General features: G+C 30.1%; 2 protein-coding genes and 1 pseudogene across 3 annotated transcripts in view; 2 read left to right on the top strand and 1 right to left on the bottom strand.

Moving 5' to 3' along the window:
- Nucleotides 1–19,014, top strand: part of LOC11408536 (isoliquiritigenin 2'-O-methyltransferase) — a 64,724-nt gene that overhangs the window by 2,050 nt on the left and 43,660 nt on the right. The window contains exon 4 of one of the 2 annotated variants that reach the window (XM_003621286.4): nucleotides 740–1,193. The exons of the other annotated variant lie outside the window; for it this stretch is intronic. Within the exon in view, the coding sequence (XP_003621334.1) occupies nucleotides 740–1,036 (297 nt within the window). The 3' untranslated portion in view covers nucleotides 1,037–1,193. Of the gene's footprint in view, nucleotides 1–739; nucleotides 1,194–19,014 lie in introns of those variants that run through there. 2 annotated transcript variants of the gene reach the window in all.
- On the bottom strand, nucleotides 7,057–8,377 carry LOC11422427 (albumin-2-like; annotated as a pseudogene).
- On the top strand, nucleotides 9,335–12,354 carry LOC11416327 (isoliquiritigenin 2'-O-methyltransferase). Its single transcript, XM_003621283.4, has 4 exons — nucleotides 9,335–9,832; nucleotides 10,728–11,041; nucleotides 11,747–11,811; nucleotides 11,892–12,354. The coding sequence occupies exons 1-4, from the start codon at nucleotides 9,405–9,407 to the stop codon at nucleotides 12,186–12,188; spliced, it is 1,104 nt and encodes a 367-aa protein (XP_003621331.1). The 5' UTR covers nucleotides 9,335–9,404; the 3' UTR covers nucleotides 12,189–12,354.

Genomic DNA, 19,014 nt, shown 5'->3' with positions numbered 1-19,014 from the left:
ATCGGATTTGCTGACCTATACCCACTAGTTTTAGTTTTTATATTAAAGGGTGTGTTTGATTTGCTAAATTGTATGTATTAAACAGAACAACACAAGACATAACAGCAGAATGCAAGACACAATAGCACATGATAAACTTTTATGATATTGAATAATTTTTTGTCTTATACTATTTTTGGTCGACAAAAAACTATTTTTTTTTATTTCAGATAACTTGTATGAGGGGCAAAAAGTTACCTTGTGGTTTAGTGATGGACAATTTTTTTTTTTTTTTTGTCATGTCCCTTACCTCTAGTTTATCTTGTGCCAGAAACAGTTTTACAAATCAAAGACTGTGTACAATTGAAGTTGTTATGTCAAACGCATGCTAAGTGTTTTACCAAGTTATAACTAAATTGTGGTTAAATACAGTGTGTCGTTAAAACATTCTAAAATATAAATAGGTATAAGCTAGCAGCTTCTATTGATATTTGCTAAAATACATCCACTAATTTTTTTAGAAGGAATATGATAAGTGATAAATAAAAAATTTGTTATATATATTATTAGATATGTTGCTAAAATACTCATTTATTAAAACTAATATGGATGTATTAATTCTTAGGTTATTAATTTGTGATTGTTTTAGACAAAAAAACCACCAATTAATAACTGAAGAATTTGTGATAATATCACTGATTATCTATAAGATAGTTCTTAACAATGTTTTTGTATCCTTGGATATATTTTATTGCTCTAGGCTGTCAGCCATAACTGGTCAGATGAAAAGTGCATAAAAATGTTTACCAATTGTTACAAAGCTTTGCCACCAAATGGAAAACTCATTCTCATAGAACCCTTGCAACCAGAAGATCAAGAACCAACAAATGTATCTAGATGGCTTTCAATTGCTGATAACATGATGTTTGTCACAGCTGGTGGAATGGAAAGAAGTGTGAAGGAATATGAGACTTTGGGAAAACGATCTGGATTTTCTAAGATTCAAGTTGTTTGTCTTGCTTTCTCTATCATTGGAGTGATGGAACTTTACAAATAATTAAATCATATTAATAGCAATTTCTATTTTAATATGGAGGATTGATGTATACATGTTTGGAAATAACTTTTGTGACAATATGTTTGCAAATGTAATTAATAAGTGTTGTCAATTCCTCTTAATTGTTCAATTCATGAAATTAATCTTTTTTTCTCAATGAGGCTACTCTAGATCATCTTTGATGTGGATAAGAGAATCAATCAAATAAACATAATTACATATATAAAAATCATTTTTTTTTAAGAATTTTTTTATTAGAGCGAGTACAAGGAATATTCCAAACCCTTTATAAAGTATCGAAGATTAAATACATTGAAAATAAACAAGTGGATTCATCCATCAATTTGAAAAGATAATATTTTTGTTACTACCCTCTTTACATATGAACCATTACAAGATAAGGCGTTTAATTTGATCGACGACCTCCAAAACATTAGTTACTTTTTTGTTGAAAAGAACATCAATCATTTGCTCCAACCATAAGCACCAACCTCTTGTCAACAACACAAGATGAGATATATGTTTATTACCATTTAAGAAGAGATATACACACGAGTTAGGATCCTCTCTATTTATAAAAATAAATGGTTATTTCCATTTAAGAAGAGATATACACAAAATATGGAATGTGGGTCGTGACATGGGAAGGTTCAAAATAAAAGAAATGGAGAAGATTCAAAATGAGGAAGATCTTGACTCATTACACACATTGTTGAAAAGAAGGAAATTATTCGCTATGTTGGAGCTCCGCCCAACGAGCTCAACATCCATCGATTTGAAAATCGAAGCCCACACCTCGAATGACCAGTGGATTCAATATAAGAAAAACACCACACAACATTGTTGATACATGTCTCTGATTACTCCTCTCCTCCATAATTCTACTCTGCCTAGGAGTCCATCTTATAGTAAAAACCATCTGAATGCACTGATTTTTTACGGTACAGTTGTGATCCACAATTGCTTGATATCTGCCACAAAATCGTTAGTAAAACACATGCTAGACAACACAATGTAGCAAGATTTAACCGAGAAAACAGCCCCAAAATCTAGCAGCGAACTGCACCTATCATGCACAGGAGACTGCACGCTGAACATGGTCGGTCCTAAGATTTTTAGTATCATGGGCCATCAATAAATTTGTGTCATTTTAATTATTCGAATGTTTTTTTTTTTTTCCTTACAAAAGATTCATTCGTAATTAGTGTTCTTTAAAAATATATTTTCAATAGAATTATTTAAGATGATGTAAATAAAATATATATGTATATACTACTAACTTTGTATTTGGATTTCCAAATTCTTTTTTTGAAAAATAATATCTACCGAAGTTGTTACTAGGTTGAGTCACGACCAGGTCGCTCTCTTTAAGACGTTTCGCGGTACAGCCCAAAGTTGTGCAAGGCAGACTATCAACCACGCCGTCTCCATGATAAAAACAAACACAACTACAATTGTGTGGTTAACCATTGCACTGTAGAAAATCGTTCAAGATTTACACCCTAAAATATGGTACTAAGATCACTCTTTAATACCGAAACCACTTTAATATGGTACTGTTACCACTCTGTTATGGTGCTGAGACCACTCAAATATAGTGTTGAGACTAGGGTTGGGAATAGGCCAGGTCGGCCTACAGGGGCCTATGGCCTGGCCTGTTTAAGCCTGGCATGGCCTGGCCTGTTTATTAAAAAGGCTAGGCTTAGGCTTTTTAAAAAGCCTATTTAAGTAAATAGGTCAGGCTTAGGCTATCAAAAAAGCCTATGAAGCCTAATAGGCCGGCCAGTTTATGCATGTTAGGCTTCATAATGGACTTTTTAAATAGGCTTTAAAACTTTATAGTGAAATAGGCTTTTAAGGCCTTATAGTAGTGATAGACAAGTCTTACACTAAAATAGGCTTTGAGGCCTATTAAGCCTATTTAAAGTAGATAAAATGGAATGTTTAGTGACTTTAATAGTAAGTAGGCCTGTAAATAGGCTTTCAGGCCAGGCCAGGCCAAAAAAATAGGCCTATGAAAGGCCATAGGCCAGGCTCAGGCCTTCAAATTTTTTCGTAGGCCAGGCTCAGGCCTATCAAAGCCTGGCCTGGCCTGGCCTATTCCCAACCCTAGTTGAGACCACTCAAATATGGTGTTATCACAATTCTAACTGTAAGTTCTCCAAACTATCAATACGGTACTACGACCAATCAAATATGGTGATACCACCATTTCAACTTTTTAATTTATCCTCAATTAAAAAAATATAAAAAAATATTTATATACGGTTAAGATCATTCTTAATTCCGACGAGATATTGTTGTTGTTAATGTAGGAGCTTAAGGAGCAAGATAGAATTGTCACATGAAGCAAGGAGAGCTGCTTCATTACTAGTTTTTCTAAGCCATGGAATTAGTATGTCACTGTACATCTTAATGTGACATTTGGTTTTTTATTTACCTAGTTGTTTGGTTATAAATTACATATTATTATAGTATTGACATTTCAAATTGAAGAAGTGTCTATTGTCCGACATGTGTGGGACACCAACATAACATTGATAAATGTTTATATTCACTCACTTATATTTTCTTAAATTACTACAGTGTTTACATGTATGTTCAGTTTCTTCTCCGTGTTTATGCTTACTATTTTACTATATTAGACTCAAAGCATGGGTTAACGAATTTCTAGTTTCTCTAAATATTTTCATTGCCATTTTAGTATAAAATCTAATTCCCATCGGTCAGAAAAGTTCTTCAACAGGACAATAGTATTTAAAATTACGTTCTACCACGTCATGAATGAATTTATAGATATAGATGTCTTTTGCTTCTATCAATAAGCGTATGCTTGATTAAGCTAAGCTTATGTACATATTACTATAATTTGTATCTTCTATAATTTATATTTTATTGTTCTGGAATGCATTGAAAAGTGTTTTTTTTTTAATAAATGAGTCCATTTCCTGCGGATTAACTTGCGAATAAATGTTCTTTTAATAAAATTTCCTGCAGAAGTACATGTGAGTATGTTCGCAGGAAAGGTGCTTGCGGCAGGAAAACTCCTCAAATACTAACTGAATATCTTCTGCGGATTTTTAATCTCTTCCTGCGGATGCACCTTTCCTGCGGATCCTAAAATCCTAAGGAAACAATTACCTACAAAGGTATTGTATTACCTAGGAATGCTAATTCTTGGCAAAATCCGCAGGAAAAATCTTTCCTGCGGTTTTATCATAAGAATCCGTAGGTGATTCCGCTGGAAGTTCGAGAGTTTTTAACAGTGTATTTTTTCTTCTCTTTGCCAAGTCGATCAACTTTTTCACCACTACAACTCCATCTAGGAATTTGTTTGTCAGACGTTGGATCAAATCTCTTAAAAAATTCAAATGTAAACCCTTACATTTTTTTATAAAATATTATTTATTTTTCCCTTTTTTATATTATAAAATTTACAATTTGATTATAAATACTAAATGTCCGCCAACAAATTTATAAGGATCCTCAATACAGTGCACTGCTCAAAAGCTATTAGGTTTTCCTTAAAAAAGAAAAAAAAAAAACTATTAGGTATTGTAATTAAGAACACATTTCGCATATATAATTATATAAAATCTACGACTGACGTGGTTATATATTTCCAAATTTTTGTATATATGAGAAAAATATTTAATAAAATATTAGATTAATATTGATAATTTTTATATAATATCTTTAAACATATTCGTCAATATTAATAATGTAATTATTTTTTATATAATTACCTCTTTTTTATTTTCACCCCTTTAATTTAATAGTGTGTGAAATTCTTCCATATTGTAAGGCTCACCAAAATGTGAGACCCATTTTTTAATAGTGAAATCGATATGAATATCATTTAATGAAAGAGACTTTGATGATAGGCCAATAAATTATCTGAAAGAGACTTTGAAAAAGGTATATTTCTAGAAGTTCATTTAAAAAATGTTAATGAGAAGTGTGGATAACATTAAGAATAATATATTGAACAGAGAATATTTATATTTCTAGAAGTTCATTTAAATATATATGTTTCTTTAAACCAACCAAAAATAGTATGCAAATATTTATGTTTCTTTAAACCAAAAATAATATGCGGTTTGAAAACTATTAGTCAAGTTACGATTCGATGTGAATTGACTTTTTTTTTTTTTTTTGAAATAAGTGAATTGACTATTTAAATAATATAAATATTGATATATTGGACTAAACACAAAATTAATATACTAATATAATACAAAATCTGACCGTATCCGTGAATTTCGTGTTTGTTCTTTATTATTAATGAAAGGTTCGTTATAATTACACAATGATGACCTACTAATTTCTCAATGATTGGTTTTTTTTATTAGAAAGAAAGACCAAAATAATATATATTAATATTTTTTTCGTGGTGATATTAATGATTATTCAAGAACAAAGGCGTGCCATAATATACTTCTTTAAAATACTAGCCATGTGAGTTGAAAACTGTTAGTGAAGTTACATTTCGACTTAGGGCACTATTTGAATAATTTTTTGTTGAAGGAAGGGTGGGTATACATGTTTTTAAGAGTTGAATAATATAAATATTAGTATATTGTGGATGAAAATTATAATATAGTAGTACAATACAAAATTTGACCGTAGTCGTGAATTTCGTGTATTGTTTTCTATTGTTTATTTTATGAATGTACCACCGATTTCATTTATAAACTATTATTCCCTCTTCTATTTTTTTTTAACAAGCAAAAATGGAACTTATATATTAATAAACCAATAACTCTCCGCAGTACAAGGTGTACCAAGGAGAGCCTAAAAAATTACAGATATACAATGTCCAGCAAAAATTAGGCAAAACCCAAACAATCCAAGGGCCTTGACCACCACAAATCAGAACCAAAAACAAAAACGATATTACTAGCTTTTAGCCAACACAAAGAGTGTCACTTCACTTTATCCAACAACTGATCAATGGAACTACCTATATTAGTAAACAACCTTTGGTTACGGTCATTGCAAATAATCCACGCACAAAGTAACTAAACAAGCTGCAAAAAAGAGCGTCGAGTTCCCTCTTCTATTTTGATCTCTGAATAGGAGATTTTTCTTAGAAGGATCTCAAAATAGGAGATAAAGTTATAGTTTAAAGATTAACTGAATAATTTATTCAAAGAAGAAGAAAAAAATCAACAACTTCACATAAAATTAACCTTATTTATCTGTTCACTATGAGGGTTTGTTTCACGCACAATCAAAAAATTAATCTTAAGAATAACATATTGGAAAATATAAAGACGGAAGTTTGATTCATAGGTATTTTAAAAAATTAAACTATTTGGGACACTCTTTTTTTTGTGTGGTGATTTGGCAGGCTATTTAACATTTATAGAAAAGTTGAAAGTTATTTTCTTTAAAAAAAAAAAAAGGTACATAAAAATTTCACAGGAATCTACTTTCTCACCTTTTATCTTGAGAATAATTTTAGAGGAATATTATTGAAAGTTAATAGAAGTTATTTCATTTCGAAATAGTGATTTCTCATTTTATTTTTTTGACTTTCGCACCGGTTTCTGATCCATCAAAGGTGGACGACTAATCCGGCTCGTGCGTAGAGGCATGCGCACTGGCCAAATGTTGTTTCCCTGAGAATCGATCCCGATATTCCCTAGATACGTCCTTATAATGAGCTCCTTGCCACTGCAGGCCAAGCAATTTGGTTGCATGGATATACTCTCATTCCTAACCATGTATTTAAACTTGAAACAAACATAAGTGAATAATCAAATAATCATAAATATAAGGGTTAATCAAATAAACGGATATAATAAAATAATGATAAATTGTGGGCATGCTACATAAATATATTGAGTAATGAACAGATACGCTCATTAACAAATCAAATAAATTCACTTTACTTACCATATCAATATCATACATACATGTTAACCAACTCTATATACAAAATTTATGAAGTTATATTATCCTTAAATTTATCATAATCATTTATATCAAATAGTCACTAATATACTGTTGCGGAATTATATTCGCTATAAGTAGCAATTTCCTTATTACATATCAAGAAACAGAAGCAGACAACGACACACATATTACATCATATTTTCATACCGGCATTGTGACCATATATATCACACTATAATACCGACGATAAATTCCTTCGAGGGATTATGCCACGAATTAGATTCGTTACGTCGTCAAGGACATTGTTAGTCGTTTGATCTTGATTTGATAGGCTAAACACGACGGTCTTTAATTTTCATTATATATTTTAAAATACAGAGCTTAAATCTAAACCATGCAATCTTGATCAAACTAACCCCAACGACCTACTGTGTGGGTGCGGGTAAGTTATGACCGCAGGCTACCGCGAAGAGAAGGCCAATAGTCAAGAGTGCGCTCACACCATCCATGATGTAGTCATATGTTGTGCCTGGGGTAAAAGTGACACGTGCATAGTACTCTCCTTTGAAAAAGTAGGCTTCATTAGTCTTATGAGAAGCAAAAGCTGCATCAATTCCATTTTCAAAGATTGTGCCACGGAAACACATAAACCCGTCGATAATGTTCTTGATACTTTGAACCAGACGGTTGGTTCCATAATCTATACGAGCATACTTGTCTCCTTTGAATAAGTAAACTTATTTGCCCTTAGTTGACCTAAATGCAGCATCTACTCCCTTTTCAAACATGGTTCCTTTGAAAAAAGGAAACATGTCAGCAATTTTCTTAGGGCCTGAGATTATTTTGACGTTGCCCGAGTATGGTGCATAGTCTATGAGAGCACAAAAGTTTTCATAAAAGATGAATGCTTCGTTGTTATCGGTGTTAAAGGAACAATCTATTCCATAGCTTCCAAATATGGTATGAGCAAGTGATCTAAACCCATCGCGAACAAGACTCGGCCCATACAAAATCTTATCGTTGCCAGTTCCCGGTGCATAGTCCAATAGGATATACTTATCATTCATGAAAAAGTAAGCTTCATTGTTCCTAGATGAACGAAATGCAGCATCTATGTAACCAGATTTTGTCATCTTAGGTTTAGTGAAGTTACTAGGGTCTAGGCAAGCAAGAGTTATTTCTTTGCAAGGAAGGATATTGTGTGAGAAAATAAAGGAAAAGAGAGGATATATATACACAAAATGTTAAGATAACGTCAACCATAAATTCATGTCTTTCTCAAACATTAGAAGTGCGATTTTGATAAGAACAAAATAATGGTATGCTAGTGCCTTTGCATATATCCCTCCTTCCACAATTGTATGACAATGTGACCTTTGCATATATTCCTCCTTCCACAAACTTCACTTCTCTCTTCGCCTTTGTATTATTCCTTTATTTTTACAAAATTTTAATTTGATTTATCTTCGACGAAAAATCCTTAGAAATTTGACATATATTGCTGGAAATCTTTTGTAGGTAAATATAAAAAAGTTGACATCTAGTAATTGAACAACATATCTCTTTCTTTTCATTTCTCTTATCTTTTTACTTTTCTTTCTTTTCTCTCTTTCTTCTAGTAATTTGAAGCTGCTCATGATATGTGGAAATTTTTAAGTGTCAATCAGTTGATGCCCTAGTAAACTTACACATGGTCTAGATTTTAAATATTCAAATGACATTTTTTGAAGGTCATGCTCACGACGGTCCTTACATCAATTGTTAAGGAATTCAAAAATAAAAGTTGTGTTGAAAAGAGCATTGTTTAAACTTGCAAAGCATTGACCTAACAACTCTCAATATTTTTCATATTTGTATAACAATCACATCATTATAATTAGGGACGGCCCTAAGATTTTTGGTACCCTGAACAAAACAATAAATTGTTTCCTTTTAATTATTAAAATATTTTTCTTCTTGCATTTTTTGTTGTAAAATATTCATTTATAATCAAAGTTATCTAAAAATATAATTTCAATAGAATTAATCAAAGCGAATTAAAAAGAAATATATTCATACATATATATACTAACTACCAACTACTTTTATCAAAAAAACTACTAACTACTAAGTACATTTAATAATTTTGGTGCCCCTAAAAAAATATTGTCCTGGGCTGTCGCCCCTCAAGCTCGCCCTCAGGGTCACACCGGATGGTAATAAATAATTAATAACAAGCAATGAGTGGGTTATCCGTTATTATCATAATAAATGTTTTACTAACATCAGAAGAATTGTTAAGCTACCCAACCAAAATCAAATAATCAATAGCCAACAAGACAGTGACATACAGAATTAAACAAATCTTCTCTATGTGGCATCGTAGTGCCAAATTTATCTATAAAAAACACAACAATTAACTTGATGGAAGAAAACACACACAAATACAATCAAAGAATCACAAAAAGTATAAGCCAAAAAAACAAACATGAGTTCCAATTCCAATGACAAAGTGAACCATGTTGTTGAAACTCACACCCCACAAATAGATGACAATGAGACACTCTCAGCCATGGTACTAGGTTCCAATTTGGTGTTTCCAGCAGTTCTTAATGCTGCAATTCAACTCAACTTGTTTGAAATCATTGGGGATGGATTCAAGTCAGCCATTGAAATTGCTTCAAACTTACCAACTCAACACTCTGATTTGCCAAATCGGCTCGACCGTATGTTACGCTTGCTTGCAAGCTACTCTCTTCTGTCTATTTCTACTCGGACTAATGATGATGGTAGCATTGTTAGAGTTTTTGGGATCACACCTTCTGGTAAATACTTTTGCTATGATGAAAATAGTGATCATGGTTATGTTGGCTCGTTCACATCATTTATGTGTCACCCTGCTTTGATAGGGTTGTGGTAAGTGATTTTACATTGCCTAATTTTGTTTACCTTGTTTAATTAATAATTTCATTCACAATCCAATGATTTTAGATTTTTGTAAAAAGTTTCATGAATGATTTATAAGATATAAACTTACAATTCAATGGTCAAATTTGTAAAATATATATATATATAGAGTTTTGCTAGAAGACACCAACTACTTTTAATGAAGGTGTCTTTTAGCAAAATTATAACTAAAAAGTGGAAATCACACCTTGAGATGTGGGTTGCTAAAAAACACTTTTATAGGTGGCTTCTAGCATAACCCATATATATTAGTGTGAAATGTGTTGCTGGAATTGACACTTCTAATGCTCTTGAGTAATCATTATTTAAATATATCTCTTCTAGAAAAACATCAAATCAATATTGAGACCAAGCAAAATGTTATTAAACTTTAGGTTAACGGTGTTTTACCTCCTGTAATATATGTCATTTTTTATTTTTCCCTCTGTAAAATATTTTATGATGTTATTAAACTTCATAAAATATTTTTTTGATTTACACACCAAAATTGACACTGAACAAATAAAACCAGAGGAGTGTTAGTATGACATTTGACCTCGTGAATATAGCTATACTTTCTACCTCTCGTATTAGTATGACATTTGACCCTCTCATCCCATGATTCTTCATCTTATGATTAAATTTGTTTAGCATAATCTCGGTTATTTGCATATAATTATGTAGTCAACAATATCACTCTCAAATTCCTTCAAAAAAATATTACTCTCAAATTTTCTACCAAAATTAACGTTCTATCATGCACCTCAATAAATTTTTAAAATTCAACTAATAGGCTTTCCACTAATAGTTAAATTATTACTTGAGATACACACTAATTAAAATCAATTTTATAATATGTTTATAGGTTGAATTTCAAGGATGCAGTACTTGATCCAGAGATTGACCTATTCAAGAAAGTTAATGGAATATCAAAGTATGAGTACTTTGGGAAAGATCCACAAATAAACCAAATATTCAACAAATCAATGACTAATATGACCAAAATTCACATGAAAGAAATTCTTGAAAAATACAAAGGATACGAGGGAATATCAACTTTGGTTGATATTGGAGGTGGAAATGGACAAACTCTCAAAATGATTATTGAAAAATATCCATCAATTAAGGGAATCAATTTTGACCTTCCTCAAGTGATTGAAAATGCATCACCCATTCCAGGTACTCTATTTCTTGAAATAACTTGGTTTTATTTAAGGCAATCAAATAATTTGATATCATCTAAAAAGCTAATTATGTGAGTAAAAAAAAGGTTTAAATTTATAAAATTGAGAAAATTCAATATTGATTTGTTTTTCGTGTTTAGATTAATAAAAACCGTATAATGTGTTTCTTCAACAAAAAAAAGTATATAATGTGTGTATGGTAACAATTCGTGAATGTAACTTTACTTGTGGTATTGTAGGTAAAAGGTAAACAAGCAGTTTTACAATTCTTGTGTGATTGCTCAAAATTCAATGTGACGACTTTCGAATATTTTAGGGCTCTCTTCATGACTATTATATTGTACCCATTTTTTCTCTAGGATAACATAGAATTCTCCTTATTATATGTGCTATAAACTAGCTAAAATGAACAAATATTTCGTGAGAACTAAAATTAAATTTTACAAATTTTCTAATATGAATCTAAAAGTGGGTCCAAATTTTATAATATGAATTTAAAAAGGAGAATGGATGTGATATATATCTTACTAAAATTAGTGATGGTTTACCTTTGAAGCTTCTTTTGTGGTCCATACATATTAGAACGACATTCAAATCAAAATTCAAAACTGATAACCTTGTGTATATAATGACCAGTTTAACAATTATTTTAACATTCCCAAGATTATATATTAATTAAAAATAGACAAATTTCATTTAGGGATTGAGCATGTTGGAGGAAGCATGTTTGAAAGTGTTCCACAAGGAGATGCCATAATGCTTAAGGTTAGTATCTACTCTCTGCGTTCCAAATTATATGTCATTCTAACAAAATTTGTTGATAAATATATAATTCGTTGTTCTAGGCTGTATGTCATAATTGGTCGGATGAAAAATGCATAGAAATATTTAGCAATTGTTACAAAGCTTTGCCTCAAAATGGAAAGGTGATTCTTGTGGAGCTTGCACTACCAGAATGTCCAGAACCAACAAATGCATCCAGATTTGCTTCAATTATTGATAATATCATGTTCATTAATGCTGGTGGAAAAGAAAGAACTCCTAAAGAATATGAAATTTTTGCTCAACGCTCTGGATTTTCAAGACTTGAAGTTGTTTGCTGTGCTTTCTCTATTATTGGAGTTATGGAAATTTATAAATAAATAGGTTTATGTCATCAGTTTCCTTGTTTTTTGTGGATGAATAAGTCATATGTGATATGACATTTTAATGTGGATGTTTTGATATTTAACTATCATGTTTCTTGAATCATTGTACACCACTTTTTTAAATATGATGTTTTGATATTTAAATATGATGTTTCTAGAAGGATAAGTCGTATAAATATAGTGGTAAGTAGGTTTTTTTTTTTTTGTTAAAAATAAGTAAATGTAGACTTTTATTTCTTAATGTTTTTAGGTGAATGTAAATTAACATCACACATATACCATGGGATGTGCGGATTTGCAATTACTATTATAACATAATCATTTAAAGTTGTATAAATATAGTCTGTCAAAATTGACACAAGAGAAAATCCAATCTGAGACCGTGAGAGAAACGCACTTCAAGATCTCAAGTCAACCACTCTTTTAACCCTCAATTGTGTTAAGAAAAAAATGAATTGTTAAGCTATCCAACCGAAACCAAATAATTAATAATATTTAAACAAACAATGACATAATGAATTAAACAAATTTTCTTTTATGCCAAATTTGGCAATAAGAAATAAAACAACTTGAGGGAAGTAAACACACACACCATCAAAGGATCAAAAAACTATAAGCCAAAGAAAGAAACATGAATTCTTCCAATGAGAAAGAAAACCATGAAATTGAATCTCACACCCCACAAATAGATGATAGTGATACACTCTCAGCTATGGTGCTAGGTGCCAATTTATGGTAGTTGCTATTGTTATGTGCCAAGATATTAGTATCCTAATTTCAATTTCTTTTCTTGTTTTGTATCAACCATATCCAAAACCTAGGATTTAATATAATAAAATCTAATTGGAATAATAGTTATTGTGTAACTAATCCCAAATTCAATTTTAATTCATATCACTTATGTGTAGATCTACAAAATCAAGATTGTAAAGAAAAAAACATCACACAAACACCTCCTTTTCTTGAATAAAACAAAGACAGTGAGATTTCAAGTGTCCCAAATTTTCAAAAGCCATAATACCTTGACCAATACCGGTAACAACGACGGTGAATTTATATGAGAGGAGAGGTCATGGATCGGAAAAAGAGGAGAGGAGAATCGGGAAGTGTGAGGAAGCTGGTGATTTTTATTAAATAAAACTATATCTTATATTATTTAATACTCTTTCTTTTTTGGTCAATTTATATTTCTCATTTTATATATTAAGGACAATTTTATAAAACAATTCATAATATTTCTCTTTCATACAAATTAATTATATTTTTTTAGAGTTAACTAAGTTTTTGGTCCCTATAAATATCGGCAGTTTTAGTTTGAGTCCTTATAAAAACAAATTACACTTTTTAATCTCTGTTTAATTATGCTTAAAATCATTTTAAATTTCAAAAACATTTTTTTTTATCACCATGAAACCAAACACATGCGAGACGCGACATTAGTTAGGAGTTTCTTAATATGTTTAAAATGACCATAATGTCATATAATTTGTGATGAATAGAGAACATGGAAACCGTTTTTCAACCTTTTCGAAACCAATGATTATACCGAAAAACATTCAACAAGATTTCCAAAAATTATTTAACCAAAAAACAATCATAAAGTTTTTTGAAATAAAAACTGAAACTGAAATAGTTCAACACAATGGGCAAAATGGATAGTTTAGGTAAAATGTAGAAGAGTATAAATGTAGTCGTATAAGGTAAAAAAAAAAAAAAAAAATCAATATCGTGCTTGTTTGGTTGTGAGTTCACATGGTAAAACGTGAGTTATGCACTAACGTTCAATACACGTGAAGGTGCTATGTGTGCAGTTAACTGCCACGTCACAAGATTTAACAAAAAAAAAAACGGAGGGTGTAATTGACTAACGTTTGACAATTTCAAAGGTTGTTTTTTTAAGTTTCTTAAAAGTTTGAGTGGTTCTTGATAAAAGGTATAATATCAGAGTTTTTTTTATTATTCACTTATTGTTTAATATCTACTCCCGCACAATATTAAATTGGGATATGATATCACCATTGGACGTTCTGTAAAAACCAACACACGTGTAGATCGAAAGATTGGTGAAGGAGTGACCAAACAAATGATAATGATACAACAACCTCATCCAAAATTTTAGTGATTAAGTATATGAGTTTTTTCATGTATTTGTTGTTCCACTCCCACTCTTTTATTCAATGCTAGACTTTAATCGATATTTGATACATCACAATATTCTCTCTCAAATATAACAAAATTCTAGTATATGTTTGACAAGAGTTTTCAAACTAGTTAACATAAATTTAGATAAAAGTTTGAAATTGAGAGGAATTGCATTTACTTCCACCCGCCTTCCTTCCCATGTCTATGTGAAAATTCAAATATTATTAGTTAATGAGTGTTATATACACTATTTTCCCTCAACTAAAAAATAGTGTTATAGATACTATATTTTAATACTCTCTAAATAATGAAATCACATAAATTTTACTCTCTCCATCCCTATATCTAAACACCTTTTTATCAGATGTAAATCAATTGTTTTATACTCCATTAATGTTCTCCTATAGTTAGAGTATGAAATACTTCTCATTACTACGTTTTACTTCCACGGACCTTCCGTACATCTATTTAGTTCCCACCTTCCATACATCTTTCTAATTTACATCTAGCTACCTTATATCCACCCACCTTACTTCCTTACATCTATTAAATTTACCTCTAGCTACCTTATATACTCCATCCGTTTTAAATTATAAATAAATTTTATTTTTTTAAGTTTATTCAATTAATAATGTATATGTGATCCATATATAAACAATATACATCATCAATTGAATGAATTTAAAAAGTCAATTTTGCTTATAATTAGTAACGGAGGAAGTATAAAGCAATGATATTTGTACATTCATTTAATGACAATTTTGAAGACAACCTTGTTTTTATCTCTTTTAACATGTCAAAAATAATGGAGAGAGAGAGAGACAAAGGAAAAGAGAGAATAATAACATCATGTGAATATGAGAGAGAAAGTCGTCAAAAAATTGTTAAAAAATGGTGATACAAATATCATTTCTCCCTTCTATATTAGCACAATCGTATCGAAGAATTTTGGTTGGTTGGTTTGTATGCATTAATTGGGTATAAAATACACTATTCGTCCCAAATTATATGTCGTTTTGAATAAAAAATGTTGCTTTATAATATCGATGAAACATTAATGTTACATCAAAATCGTACACTTTTATGCATTACGAAACTCCATTCCCTTGCTTGGTTATTCAAAGATAGTTTCAACGCTGTTATTTTCATGATATATGTGAGCACTATAACAAGACATGGTTTTCATTTTAAACATTCTATTTGTTGATCATCGTTGATAGATATTCATGTTCCAATAATATAAAAAACAGTGACAAAAAATTGGCATACACAATGGGATTTGTTTTATTAAATTATGTGTTCATAATCCAACAAGTTTTCATTTTAAAGAAGTTAGTTTTTATGTGATTAAGTCATAGTAAATTTGTTAATCCAAAGAAGATCCTTAAAAAAACTGAAATAAAGTTTGACATTCAACAAGATTTCCAATAATTATTTAACCAAAAAACAATCATAAAATTTTCTGAAATAAAAACTAAAACTGAAATTGAAATAGTTCAACACAATGGGCAAAATGGATAGTTTAGGTAAAATGTAGAAGAGTATAAATGTAGTAGTATAAGGTAAAAAAAAAAAAAAACAACATCGTGCTTGTTTGGTTGTGAGTTGACATGGTAAAACGTGAGTTATGCACTAACATTCAATACACGTGAAGGTGCCACGTGTGCAGTTAACTGCCACGTCACAAAGTTTAACAACCAAAAGAAACGAAGGGTGTAATTAACTAACGTTTGACAATTTCTAAGGGTTTTTTTTTAGGTTTCTTAAAAGTTTGGGTGGTTTTTTTTATAAAAGGTATAATATCGGAGTTTTTTTTTATTATTCACTTGTTGTTTAATATCTACTCCCGCACAATATTGAATTGGGATATGATATCACCATTGGACGTTCTGTGAGAACCAACACACGTGTAGATCGAAAGATTAGTGAAGGAGCGACCAAACAAATGATAATGATACAACAACCTCATCCAAAATTTTAGTGATTAAGTATATGAGTTTTTTCATGTATTTGTTGTTCCAGTCCCACTCTTTTATCCAATGTTAGACTTTAATCGATATTTGATACATCACAATATTCTCTCTCTTAAATATAACGAAATTGTAGTCTGTGTTTGACAAGAGTTTTCAAACTAATTAACATAAATTTAGATAAAAGTTTGAAATTGAGAGGAATTAAATTTATTACATTTACTTCCACCCGCCTTCCTTCCGATGTCTATGTGAAAATTCAAATATTATTAGTTAATGAGCGTTATAGACACTATTTTCCCTCAACTAAAAAATAGTATTATAGATACTATATTTTAATACTCTCTAACACACGTTTTCGTATTGGATAAAACTCATGAATTTTATACTTAAAAAATTAAGAAATGATATTTGAACATTCATTTTATGACAATTTTTGTGACAATTTTCTCTCTCATATTCACATTACTTTTTACTTTATCTCTCTATTGCTTTGGTTTTCGTGCAAATCCCAACTTTTTCTTTATAAATTATGGTTGTCTTAAAAGTTGTCAATCAAATAGTTGTTCAAATAACACTCATCTTAAAAATTAGTCCCATATAAAATAATGAAACCACATAAATTTTACTCCCTTCATCCAAATATCTAAACAACTTTTTTTATTATATGTAAATCAGTTGTTTTATACTCCATTAATATTCTCCTATAGTTGGAGTATGAAATACTTGTCATTACTACGTTTACTTCCACGGGCCTTCCGTACATCTTTTTAATTTACATCTAGCTACCTTACCTTATATCCACCCACCTTCCTTCCCACCTTCCGTACATCTTTTTAATTTACGTGTGTGTTTGGTTTGGCGGTGGGGAGAATTAATTTTGATAGAATTGAGTTTGAGAGAATTGATTTTAGTTAAAAGTGAGTTGGATATGAATTGATTTATGTTTGGATACACTTTAATAGAAGTGATTCTTATGAGTTGATGTTGTTTGAATAGTTTGAATCAAAATTGATTTTGAATATGTAATGACCAAACTATCCTTTTAAATCTATGTAACTTTTAATTGTATTTAAAAGTAAATATCATAAATGGATTTTATTGCTTCAAAAAATCATTTTAAAATAACATTAATAGTAAGAGTTATTTTTAATATTTTTTTTTAATCAATTGATTGATTTTTAATAGAATCTAGGCATCAAAATAATGCAATTAAAAGAGACACACACTCATGTACGTACTCCCCATGTGAAATAAAAAATAAACTCAATCCACTCATGTCCTTCTCTATCTCAATGGCACAACCAACTGTATTTTTTTCCCAGTAAATTTGGTATTTTCATAGCTGATTTTCTTCTCTCTCCATCTCTCAATATATCCTCCATCTTCCATATATATTTATTGTCAATATCTAATCTCCTTTTTCTCATTAATTCAAAAAAAGAAAACTCTCTTTTCTCCCATTCTATGGTGGAAACACAGATCTGTCTATTTTTTCATCAATTAGATCCGTCCATTCTATGGGTAATTTGGTAAAGTGTACCAATCACTGAAAATTGAAACCCAAACGTGATTTTGATTTGCCGTGGAAGCTAGGAATTTCAGCTTCTCCTATACTGACGTTTTGAAGGCAAACGTACCATTTTAGAATTGCTTTTTCTGACAGCCAAACAACACAAAAAGAAAGAAAATGACGTTTTGCTGTGTAAACGGAGGTTTGGAGGAGAAAAACGCCTCCCCAAACATACACTACATTTAGTTACCTTATACTCCATCCGTTTTAAATTATAAGCAAATTTAATTTTTTAAGTTTATTCAATTAATGATGTATGTGATCCATATATGAACCATATACATCATTAATTGAATGAATATAAAAAGTCAATTTTGCTTATAATTAGTAACGGAGGAAGTATAAAACAATATATTTGTACATTCATTTAATTACAACTTTGGAGACAACCTTATTTTTATCTCTTTTAACATGTCAAAATTAATGGAGAGAGAGACAAAGGAAAAGAGAGAATAATAACATCATGTGAGTATGAGAGAGAAAGTCGTCGAAAAGTTCTTAAAAAATGGTTGTACAAATATCATTTCTCCCTTATATATTAGCACAATCGTATCGAAGAATTTTGGTTGGTTGGTTTGTATGCATTTATTGGGTATAAAATACACTATTCATCCCAAATTATATGTCGTTTTGGAAAAAAAAAATGTTTTACAATATCAATGAAACATTAATGTTACTTTTTAAAGTATATCTTATATTATTTATTTGAGTAAATTACACTCCATTTCCCTCAAAGATGCTTGAATTACACTCTCCTCTCCTCTTATGTTAAAATATACACTCATCTCCCTTAAAAAATAAAATTTATACTCCCCTCCTCTATAAGATGCATGAATTACAAGATCATCCCTTAATAATTAAATATGCACTACACTTTAATCTATTTTAACATAATTTTTTTTTATGATATATACTAATTTTGAACCACCATTTTAGAAAAATAAATTCATTTCTTAATAGTTTAAATGTCAATGATAATTAAATTTAAATATTTTGCTATTAATTTATAATTTAGAGTATAAAATTAAATTTTAAATAACCATATTTTATTGTCTTTAGTAATTTTTTACATATTTTAATTTTATTTTGAGTTTTCATATTTTATAATAGAGTTTAAAACTATATGTTAATGAAA

This window comes from Medicago truncatula, chromosome 7 (assembly GCF_003473485.1).
Source record: "Medicago truncatula cultivar Jemalong A17 chromosome 7, MtrunA17r5.0-ANR, whole genome shotgun sequence".
Lineage (NCBI taxonomy): Eukaryota > Viridiplantae > Streptophyta > Magnoliopsida > Fabales > Fabaceae > Medicago > Medicago truncatula.
This window is presented reverse-complemented; position numbering and strand designations above follow the sequence as displayed.

Excerpts from the sequence above, each read along its gene's own strand:
- LOC11416327 (XM_003621283.4), top strand. The coding sequence starts at position 9,405 with ATGAGTTCCAATTCCAATGACAAAGTGAACCATGTTGTTGAAACTCAC. Across the intron at positions 9,833-10,727 it reads CCTGCTTTGATAGGGTTGTG|GTTGAATTTCAAGGATGCAG; the intron begins GTAAGTGATTTT and ends ATATGTTTATAG. Across the intron at positions 11,812-11,891 it reads GAGATGCCATAATGCTTAAG|GCTGTATGTCATAATTGGTC; the intron begins GTTAGTATCTAC and ends TCGTTGTTCTAG.